The sequence below is a fragment of the Rhagoletis zephyria genome, unplaced genomic scaffold (genome assembly GCF_001687245.7).
Source record: "Rhagoletis zephyria isolate East Lansing unplaced genomic scaffold, Rhagoletis_zephyria_1.1 Rzeph_scaffold_10015, whole genome shotgun sequence".
Classification (NCBI taxonomy): Eukaryota; Metazoa; Arthropoda; class Insecta; order Diptera; family Tephritidae; genus Rhagoletis; species Rhagoletis zephyria.
This window is the reverse complement of record NW_016167093.1, coordinates 8,421-20,491: the sequence shown is the minus strand read 5'-3', so window position 1 is coordinate 20,491 and position 12,071 is coordinate 8,421. Positions and strand designations below refer to the sequence as shown.

The 12,071-nt window shown below is 34.5% G+C and overlaps 1 protein-coding gene across 3 annotated transcripts; it reads left to right on the top strand.

The window, feature by feature from the left end:
* Positions 1-343: 343 nt before the first annotated feature.
* Reps (RALBP1 associated Eps domain containing) lies at positions 344-8,550 on the top strand. Of its 3 annotated transcripts, none has more exons than XM_017632383.1 (10): positions 344-625; positions 703-895; positions 960-1,445; positions 4,064-4,365; positions 4,431-4,809; positions 4,885-5,031; positions 5,116-5,278; positions 5,334-5,857; positions 6,137-6,214; positions 6,274-8,550. In XM_017632383.1, exons 2-10 carry the CDS (start codon positions 749-751, stop codon positions 6,958-6,960), a joined length of 2,913 nt encoding a protein of 970 aa, XP_017487872.1. In that variant the 5' UTR covers positions 344-625; positions 703-748; the 3' UTR covers positions 6,961-8,550. The 3 variants fall into 3 exon arrangements, with proteins under 3 accessions (XP_017487872.1, XP_017487870.1, XP_017487871.1); XM_017632381.1 differs by having other exon boundaries at positions 4,885-5,061; XM_017632382.1 differs by having other exon boundaries at positions 680-895; positions 4,885-5,061; positions 6,274-8,549.
* Positions 8,551-12,071: the final 3,521 nt, after the last annotated feature.

The following is a 12,071-nucleotide window of genomic DNA, read 5'->3' as shown; positions in this document are numbered from 1 at the left end:
ATATTGTAAAAAATTTGCTGTGCCAGTACTTTGTTCCGGCAGTGTAGTTCAAATTTGCTCCTCATTAAACTAGAATTTAATATACTACTAAACTGCATACCGTCTCGCGCGTTGCAAATTCACCTAAAATAATAGCAAATAATCTCGATAAATAGTAGGCAATGCAATTTTGTCGCAATTATAGCCATGTTTACGTCGGCAGAGATCCGAAGCCGCAAATTATTAACTTTATCGCAGTATTTACGTTATCTTTCCTATACAATCTATATCTTGTTTTAAGCTCTTTATTCTTATTTAAATTAAAATGTAACTTTTCTGTTCAGTGGCAACATTTATACAACAAAGAAAATTCATTGCCTGTAAAACTATAGTGTAGTGACAATTTGTCGTGAGAAAACGTTGATGGATACAAGGATCGTAAAGTTCGCATAATTCGCTGCAAAAAAAGCTGTTTTATTTTACCAATCTTACAGATTTGTCGTGAAGATATATAAAACACAGACAAATCTTTCAACAGAGATATTTTCTTAGTTAAACTAAGCCAGGCAGCTGCAACGCACTCAGTTGGGGCGAACACGAGACATATACTTGCAAAAGGATTTTGGAATTAGGCTTCGTGCCGTAGGTGGGTGGTGGTGACATATTTGTGTGTATTTAGAGAGTTGGAGATATAAAATAGTTTCACCTTTGGTACTTTTACAGCAATTACGCACCGACAGCAACAAGTAACATAATCGAGAGTCCATCAATGGAGGTGTACCTCAATGAAACCGAGTCGCGTTATTTTGGCGACTTGTTTTTATGTTGTGACGTGGAAAAAGCTGGTAAAATACCCATGATGAAGGCGATGGAATTATACCATTCAGCAAATATTCAAAGTGACATAGTAATGGAGGTTGTTTAACATTCAGTAAAGTTTGTTTATCATTTTAAAAAAAGTATATCATTTAAAATTTAAGATTATTGCTCTTGTCGGCATACCTACTACTTCACTGCACATTTCACGTGGACAGTTTTATTCATGTTTAAAGCTCATTGCTGCTTACCAGGCTGGAATGCAACTTCGGCAAGAGGTCATTACTTCATCTGTATCATTGCCTTTGCCTCGATTCAGCTGGAGAGATTCGCCAAGCGGCATGGGTCCAAACACAGCAGCAAGTATTTCCGGCGCTTACCCTTCCGTAAATGGATCAAAAGCAATGCCGCCTCCACCAGTAGCTGAACGAAAAACTTCTTTACCTCACGGATTAAATGATTGGAAGATGGGCACCTCTGGAAGCAGCTCCCGACAGAATTCTGGAAGCTTTCAACATTTCCAAAAACAACCTGATTCTGAAATAAATTCAGACATTCCAACTACGGATTCAGAAGTTGATCAAAATGAGTCAAGCTGTGGTGATGGTGCAGGTCATGTTGTTGACAGTGGCAGTAGCGGGCGTGAAACAGTAAGCAATATAAAGCATATTTCATCACCGCTACCAACATTTTTTTGTTCTAAACAAAATGGCTCTTTAAATCTCATAAAAAAACTAAATATGTACATGTGTATACATCGACCCCTAATTGTGATTTTATCGTAAGCGACAACATAACGAAAACAATCTTTTTGTTGCAAATAGGTTACAAATAGGAGTTACAACCAAAATGTATTAAACACCTTTGGTTACAACATCCTACAAAATCACAGACTTGAAATATGTACCGTTACGGAAAAAAGCAAAATGAATTTTATCTTTTGCTTTGTTTACACTTATGTGGTCCTAAAATTTTATCGTAAGCGACACTGTGTGTATATAACTTTATTGTAAATAGCAGTTTGAACTGTAGTTTTAACGAAAGTTCCATCGGCATTTGCTACAACTGAATGCTTCAAAATCAGCTTTTTTCGCTTAAGAATTATGTGCAATCTGCCATTATGCAATTACAGCTGCAATCACTGAGTGCAGCATGCTTTGCCAATGGGTTATAAGATTTAAAAGCACATCAGAAAGATCAAAACCAGACACCTAACGGGGCGTATATTCCTAGTGTATGCTCTGGTATAGAAAAAATTGCAAGTGAATTCGAAATTTCCCTCTTAACACCAGCTTATACGGCCATATGGATTCGTTCCCACGACAGTCGGGTCTACGTAACCGGAACGACCCAGATTTATATCTGGCCAAGGATTGTCACTCCAGCAACACTCCCCAAAAAGTCTTTGGGGAATTTGTATGCTGCTACAACAACAACAACAGCCATATGGATTCTTGTTATAACTCTCGCACTTCAGCCTTTTTTTTTATAAAATTGCAGTCTTTGATTTTAATCTCTAGGTGAGAAGTTTTCGTTTAGCAATTTTTTTCCCAATAACTAGGTTTAATACACACGACGAGTCGAGATTCGAAACTTGCCGAAAATCTCTTTAATATGAAGATTTTGGCACTGAACCTATGCTCGTCAAGAATTAAATTTTTCTTTTTTGCATTCTTTTAAAAAACGTCAAAAAATTTAAAATAATAGCGCCAAAGTGGTAGTTTTATTTTAATAGAGTATTGCATGAGCTTTAACATTGCATCTACGAAGAAAGTTTAAATTATATTGTGCTTACTCAGCTGATAGGCAGTGTTTATATTTAATTTACTTAAAATTCAGTTTTTTTCAAACAATCCTTAAAGTACCCGCACTCCTTCGTTTATAAATGCCCAGATTATACAATATAAAAACTATCGCAAGCGCCAATTCTTTGACAACTTTCCTCTCAGCATGTTAAGGAAAATTATCGTAAGCGCCATTTACCCTTAGAAAATAAGGTATGCAAAAAATAAATAGTCGTATTAGAAAGCTACCATTCAATAATGTTGTCGTCCGTTTAAGTCCAAATAATTTTTTTTGTAACGCTCTCACCCCCTAGGTATGTTCTATATCGAAAAAAGTATAGACCTATTTTTTATTTATTTTGAAATCAAAAAATATTCAGAGGTTGCTCAAAGCGCTCAAAGTTTTCCATGTATTTTTAAATGAAAAAAAAACTTTTCGTGTAAATGGTATGGAATTCTTGAAAATCAATATTTTCCGATCGGAAAACTCTAGTTATCTTCAGGAGATTTTCAATAATAATACCTAATTGTTTATTTAACCATTTTATAATACTAACGATTTTTTATTGGTCTCCCATCGAACTTTTAAGGTTTTTGTGGGTTTTTGGCGGACCTATAAATTATAGTTGCTATGAAAAAATGGTTAAATAAACAACTGAGTATTATTATTGGGAATCTGTTGCAGAGACACAGAGTTATCCGATAGAAAAATATTGAATTTTAAGAATTCTATACCACTTCTACGAAAATTTGTTTTTTCCCCATACAAAATACATGGAAAACTTTGGGCGCTTTGAGCGACCTCTAAATATTTTTTAATTTTAAAATAAAAAAATAGGGGAACATTTTTTTCGGTATAGAACAATCCTAGGGGGTGAGAGCATAAAAATTCCGACATTACTTTTTCTCGTGTACTTTTGGAGCACCGTAACGAAAAGCATTTTGAGAAAGAGATAAAGTTGTCGTTTTTTTAATTGCTCTCTTTAGCATAAATTTTCGACAGCTAAAATTACAAAATGTATGCATACTTCTATTGCCGTTGGAAATGTTTATTTATGTAATAGAATATAGAAGCTTTGAACTCGCCAATATCAAATGCGTGGATGTACCTTTAATTCAATGAAAAATTAGGTAATTTGTCGCGAATTTTATGTAAACAAATACTCTCATAAATTATAAAGCAAAACAAAAACTATTTTTCTGAATTTGTTTTTGTATTGCTTATATTATGGAAATAATTTATTCACATGGAATTCGCGAAAAGGCTGACTCAGGGAATGAATGTAAAAGAGCACATTTCGTCCCGTCGGAGTTTACCGCAGCATTTTACTGAACAAAATGCTGCCCAACTTCTGAGTCCTTTGATTTTTAAACATTGATCACCTTGTTATATATTATATAAAATAGTCATAACATAAGTGTTAATCGAAATTACTTGCTTTTAATTTAATATCCATGTTGGGCTTTCCAAATTTTTATGGCAGCACCGTCACCGTGGTTCACCAGAAGCATGGAGTACCAACAGCGATAGTCCCACCCCAACAAACAGTGTTGCAGAACGCCAGTGGGCCAAAGAAACATTATGGCAGGGCTTGTTAGGAGATGAACATCGGCAGCTTCTGGGCACAGAAGAAGAATCATCTGATCGTCATAGTAGTGAGGATGAAAACGACGCTGACTTGAATAGCGTATACCAAATTACGCCTGAACAACGTGATTATTACTATAAACAATTCAAAGCTGTACAACACGATAATAACGGATTGCTCTCTGGTCAAATTGCTAGGTAAAGGCTTTTAGTTATTAATAAAAAATCAATTAAAAAAATGATTTTCACATTATCCTGTGCAGAATATTTTTCGAGAAATCTAGAATTCCGGTAGAAGAGTTACGCCACATTTGGCAACTGTGCGACGTAACTCGTGATGGAGCATTGAGCTTAGCTGAATTTACTGCTGCAATGCATTTGGTTGTGTTGAGACGAAATAATATACCTTTACCAGCAGTGCTACCATCCTGCTTGCATCCGAACATCTTGCTGCATAGTTCACAGAACGCGACTGCAAACTTACTCCTTCAAGAGCCCCCGGAAGCGGATTTGTTGCATTTAAATGATGATGATGAAGAAGAAAAAACTGATAACACGGTCATTGTTACAAATACTACAACTCAGACTCGCGTCAATGACAAAAACGCTATGAATATAAGCACTCTGTCGTCATCGTCACAGGTACGAAAAAAATAATATATGTATGTATGTAATATGTATATTATTTTTTATTGTTAAACTCTCCTCTATAAATAGACGAGTGCAGGTTCCAGACAGGGGAATCATGGCTCATTAACATCTTCCTTGCCAACTCTAACAAAGCATCGTAGTATATCGAATTCACCAGTAGCTGAACCCAATGATACAACTCCTAATTTGGCAGTTGCAACTACTTTATCTAAAGTAAAAGATAGAAATTTATGGGGCCCTGTGGTAAAAATTTTCACTTATTCTATTTTAATTTTATTTTAATTTAATCACGACTAGGACTTACCACCTACACAGTGGACTAAGTTCACGGAATCCCCTACATCTAATGTCTCTAGTCCCGGTCCGAAACCAGTAAATTTTGATATGCAACGAACAGCACAAGCGGTGGTATCAGACCCTCAAATCTTACATCCTGTGGCGTTACGTGTTACCCCCGTTGGCAAGTTAAATATTGTTGTAAAGTAATAAAAATGATTAAATATCCTTTTAAATAGGTTCAGGCCTTGCGAGTTCAGTAATTGCTGCAGAAACTGTTAACCAAGATACAAGCGATTTATCTAATCAACAACAACAAGATGGAAGCTCCAAGCAAGTTTCACAAAACTCTTCTAATATAATGACCGCAGGTTCCAATAATAATATCAGCACCGCAAATGTGATAATGCATAATCGAGAGCTCCTTCAGAATAACGATTTAAGAGCAATACAACGTCCACAAGCAAAAAAGTTACCAGCAAAAAATATTGGAGCTTTGCCGCCACCACCACAAAGGGAATCCTGCGTAGGTAATACAGGAAGTGCTTCAGGAATCTCAAATACTTCTTACTCAAGTGCAATGATTCCCACTGTTAGTGGAGACAGCAATGAAGTGAGTAATAGCAGTCAACACCAGCAGACATTACAAAATAAAAATGATCCACCGCCGTTGCCACCTCCAAGGCCACACCGACATGGTCGGAGTAGCAGTTTGGATTTAAATAAATTTAAGGCATGCGGACCTGTTAACCAACAACCCGAGGTATGCACGGTGTTTAAACTTTTTATAGTTAACATATCTTACTTCTTTCAACGTATTTATAATCTGCCTTATCCTGAGTTTCGCCTGAAAAAAAATGCACCCGAAAATTTGTCATCCGTCCATAGTAAAACCATGGAAACCAAAAGTGAAAAGTGAACCGGTTCAGGGAAAATGAAACTCGTGATAAGGCTGAATATAATTTTAATTATCACATCTCATACGTCATGTATATCAATATTTGACTATATCTACATATATATCAAACTATTTTCACTCCAGATGACAGCACAAGCAAGTTTCGACTTCCAGACTTCTACTGGTTTTGCTGATTTTACTCATTTTGCGGTCGTTGATGCGGTATTAAAATGTGTTATCCCTAATAATTTTTCCAATTTAAATTTTTCCTTATTTGATAGAAAAACATATCTTCGGAACAACAGTATTCCTTACCGCCAGGAAAATCGACGGCTAGGGCACCAACGGCTACAGCAATGGCTGTTATGCCACCAACACGATACTCCTTACAACAAACAAATCAGCGTGTTTCGGCATTTGAGGTGTATCGAAAGCCAAACACGCCACACAATTCGTTATCACCCACAGCAAAAGATTCTGAATTGCAAAAGCAACCTCGTTGTCAGACACAGCGCAATTATGCAACTCAACCCATACAACCGCCACCATCCATGCCTACGCCATTTGGAGCTCTCGGGGCTAGTGCAATAGCACTTCCTCCACAATTGGTTGCATTACCTAATGCTGATCTATTCGAAAAACGGGTAAATGACATTAGCGAGACGTTAAGACATGTAACATTTAAGCAGAATAACAGTATGGGTGATATACTGCAACATCTGCGTGAGCAAAATAACCTTTTGTTACGTTTGTGTAATGATCTAAGTGATGAATTGCTGTCAGTACAGACACGAAAACAAGAATTGCGAATGAAAGTTGAAGCACTACCATTAACTGAGACATCCGTTATAAGCAACATACAACAGCAATCGCAGCTAGGAACACGAGCTAGCTCGACCATTTCAGCCCCAGTTACAGCAAATATTACCGGCGGTTCGGGAAGCTCTGGAGTGCATGCAAATGTATAAGCCCAATATACAGCATATAAAAAAGATCGATTTGTTATCATCGCATACGTATGGCGTATACGAAGTATTGCACGCCAACGACTGTATTCTTTAATATTGAGAAAAAGTACCAGAAGCTTTTAAAAACACGTATTCTCATGTTATTGTAAGTTGCAAATAACATTCGCAGAGCCAATGTTAATAAATTGGTTGATGGGTCTGTACCAGTATTCTCTTAGAATAAACAAATTTAGCTGTTTAATATATTTTCAAAAATTATTTTGCCATAAATTCTATGAAAAGTTATGATTTAAAACATATTTACGGTTCAAGAAATTTTTTACCCATCGGATAAGAGTTAACATGATAGTTCACCAAATTATGTGCAGCTTTGAATGCCACATATTTTTTTGAATTCCATGTCTGTATAAATGTGGCACAGCTCATTTCGTGCAATCAACGATTAGGCAAAACTATGGCTTTTATTTGTTTTACATTGGACATCATAGTTCAATACAATATATTTTTTTTTCGATTTACATCTTATAATTTAGTTAATTAAAAAGTCAAACGCTTTCATTCCAAATTGAAAATATGTTAATCGCACGCTTGCCGCGAAAATATCCCGAAAAACATTTAGGTTAGAGAACGGTTATAAACCTATTCGAATTCTAATGTGTTTCTCTAAGGTAGAGGGTTAGAAGTCGATTAGATAAACTGTCGATAATTATAGAATTCTCTTCAAAAATGGGACTTAGTTATCAATATCGAGAAAAAGTTAGATATCTAATCGTATTCTAACCTTGAATTCTAATTTGTTTCTTCTAATGTTTTTCTAATCATTCTCTAATCGAATTTTAACATAGTTCGCTAACCTTCGAGAAATACTAGAGAACTGGATTAGAATTCGAATGTAAACCTAAATGTTTCTCTATCGTTAGAGACTGTGTTTGCTGGGATTGTGCACATTTTCAGCTTTAATCTATTTGATTTACGTACTAAATTTCTCGTAAGTCGTTTTTGTATATGTAGTGTTAAAGCATGTTTTAATAAAAATGCATCTTTATTTAAGTTTTTCTGATGAGTGCAATTTCAAAACTTTCCAAAATGTAACGCCAAAAGAAATGTGTAACAAAATTTGGAGGATGCAGTTACTGATTTTATATACCGTGAGCAAAGCCACGCTCATTTTCCAACATTTTGTAAAAAGTGTATTTTATTTTCAACGCATAGTTTCAAATTTTAATTTTGGGAACATTTTTTTTAGTAGGTTGCATTTTCGAAAACTACCATTATACGGATGGTAAGCATGGCCTGCGTCCGATTACCAAAATTTTTAATTGTCTGCATAGTAACACCTAAAGAAATATGTGTGTCAAGTTTTTGATAATCCGGTTTAACGGATACTGAGGTATGCACATTTTACCAAAAGTGGGCGGCGAACCGTCCATTTTCTAACATTTTATATTGGGTATCGGAACTTTTTACGGAGTTATGGTGTACGGACGGACACAGTCAATAGATTTATCTTTTTATCCTGAGCATTTTGATATGTATACACATACATATCATCGTTTAAAGTACAAAACCGCGTATCGTCGTAACTGACATTTGTGTCAAAAAAGATATTTGCTCACCGGAAGCTCTTGGCATCAAGCCCTTATCCATTTATACTTAAATATCTATACTTAGACGTAAGAAGAGATAATTAGGGATAAAAGACAGAACCGGTTTGAAATTGGTCTAGCTTTACTCTCTCCCACAAAATCTTGCCAACGTCACATACGAGGTTTTGCATTTTCTTGATGCGCAGTTTTGTAGATTAAACGACGATATGTATATCACTCATTTATTAAAATATTGTCATTACTCCAAAAAAATCATTTTTTTTTTTGCAAGTATGCATAATTACTCTGCCTTATCCTGAGTTTCGCCTGAAAAAAAGTTCACCCAAAAATTAGTCTTCCGCCCATAGTAAAACCATGGAAACCAAAAGTGAAAAGTGAACCGGTTCGGGGAAAATGAAACTCATGATAAGGCTGATTTACATGGAAACTAAAAGTGAAGAGTGAACCGGTTCGGGGAAAATGAAACTCATGATAAGGCTGAATATTCGGAACGGCCTAGTTCTCGAATCGAGTACTAACCTATTTACACATTCATTATCGAAGGTGAGACTAGAAAAAAGAGATTCGTTTGCCAATCATTTACGAATTGTTAACCAAGCCTAATAAATATTGGTTATACATTTTTGTTTTTGAAAAAAGGAAAGTATATTTGATTAACGTTTAAGTATAGTTACTTTTTATTTTATAGGTTTTTGTAATTTTTTTTTATAAGAAATGCGTTGTTAAATAAAGTATACTTCATTAAAAAAACAAATTAATTAAATTAAGAGATCATCTTCAGGATGTTATTTAGGTACATAAAAGAAAAATACTTATTCTAACTATTAACTATTTAGTTTTAACATTTTCTTGTTAAAGCGTCTTTTTTTGTTATACGGGTTTTGGCTTACTGGAAAAATGTAATTGAAATCCGCTCGAACTCTGCGTCAACATTCATTTGTTGTTGTTGAGGTTACATTAGCATGCTTACAATTTCACTGCATTCACGTCTAATTTTTTTTTTTTGAAGTTTACATTCTATATAAAAATTATATTATTATCTAAATTGCTAGTTACCAATTTTTATTTTCCCGAAAACAAACGCGCGACCCGCTTTAGTTGAAAAAATTAAACTAAATGCGCAACTTTCTCTCTTGTTATGAACGATGGAAAACTAAGGTTGGTTATGAGTTCGTTCTCAGTTCGATATTCATATTGGATATTGAAGGTCTTTTTCGCCACAATGTTTATTGGGTATACTTATTTGACAATTGATTTGAAAGTATTGGTTGATATTTTTTCACAGTTGTCGTTTTCTTTAACCCAAATGAAATCCAATTTCAATATTTTCTTATAGTGGAAAATATTTTCAAGTCACATAAAATAAAACAACGAGAAAAACAAAATTCCTAGCAAATCAGGCTTGCAGCGTAAGCGATTATAACCGGATGCAGTTCCTACATAAGTCATATTTGGTTCCGAACACAACTTTGAGTGAATAATGGTGGGCTGATTTTGGAAAATGGACCCATAAATTAGGGGGTAAAACAAGTATTAGCTTAAAGGTAGAACTCTCTAATTTTCAAATATACCACTCTTATAGCGGAGACCTCCAAATTTTTTATGAAATATGTATCCAAAGTTATATATCGACGTTCGAACTAATGCACGGTTATGCAGATAAGCAAGACCGTTTTTCAACGGTTTAAAATGTATATACAGAATATGTGTGTGTATTTATCAAAATATTCAGAATGACGAAATGAATTGGTTCAGTCGTGTCTGTTTGTAAACCCGCTAACTCGAACAATATTTAGATTTTTTAACGAAAGTCGGTGCCGAAGTTTCCTTTGGTATAATTTAGGTTAGTATTAAATTTTGGTGAAATCTGTCCATAACCACGACCACCTCCCATGTAGTAATCAACAATATTTTTGTTTTATTATTTTTTTTTACGAATTTCGCTGTTAAAATTTACATTTCAAATATATCAACAAACATTTGGGGGTACTTTTGCACCAGTCATTGCAGCCTATGGGTTAATGACAAAATAATCCTATACATGCACAATATTTCATGTATTAATTTTCAAGTAATCATATTGTCAATGGCTGGTTTACTGTATACTGTGCAGAAAATCACTTTCCACTGGTGTAACCGACAGTTAGTGCCATTATTCGCTTTTTAAGCATTTTGTAGATTTCGAAATTTGTTAGGTATGTACTTTTCCAGTTATTCCTCTTAAAAAGAGCAAAAAAATAACCAAGGGTATTGCCGAAGGTTTTTTTTTTTTCTTGTGAATACAACTGGATTTAACACTGCATTTACAAAAACAACTGGTGAATAATTTTACATACATATTCAGGAGCCAATTCTTGTGTTGTAAATACGTGAAGAGAAAACATTGTTCACCACTTCACACAAAATTACGATTCTGTGTTCTATTGGAAATAAAATTACATATCGTTACCTTAATATAGAAAGGCCCTAACTCATTTTCTTTCCAAACTCAGCTTTGTACAAAAGTCGGCAGGGTGTTCAATAAGGACCTAATACAATTTAAAAACAGCAACTACATCAATTAATTTGTTTCAGTGTGTATTAAAAACCCACGTTTTGAAGGAATCTGCAACTGAAGATCTTTGGTTTTTTTTTATATAGCTTTATGACTACTCTGTAAAGAAACAAAAGTTTGAGATATGGCCCTTCTATATTAAGATAACGATGTGTACCCAGTAGATAATTTCAAAAGTTAAAATCCGAAAGGCCTTCCTGATAGTCAAGAGACCTTCCTCTCTACATTCCTTTCTCCTTTCTCTTTTGTATGGAGTGGCACAAATCTTCTTTCTTTCACTACCCATAGAAGGCCTTACAGGAGGGCTTTTATAGGACGCACTTCGGAAGGCCTTTTGGAGGAGTTATTTTAATGTTTTTCCTTTAATTTATAAAAATCATACATCTTTGAAGTATTTGCTTACGGTTTATATGAAATATGTGTTGTTGCAACTTAAAATGTTTATTGAAATTCATTTGTAATGCTAAATAATATATACTTAAGCATTCGCGTAAACTGTAAATGGATAAGCCCTTCTAGGTGCAAAGAAGCACTTTTTTCAGCTCTTCTTGGGTAGGTCTCTTAGAATGGCTTTACTTAAAAAGGTCTACTATAAATTATCTTCTGGGTACTTGCAAAAATTGTTCACTATGAAAAGTTTTTTCACAAAGTTTTGTGGCTGTGAAAAATAATAATTGGGCATTTTGCTCAAGACATCTTCTTGTGATAAAGAACATCATTGGTTTACACTCACAACTATTTATCAAATAATAACTTGCTGGATGTAAATAGATAAGGAAAAAATTAAATTCTCGCTGAGTTTGAATTTTTTATTAAATCCACTTCACCACTTCATAGGGCGAGAATTGGCCCCACATAATACATATGTATTATTTTGTCTTTCATAATTGCACGATTTTTTTATTTACATACTTAATCGATTAATATTTGTAAATAAATACTTACTATTA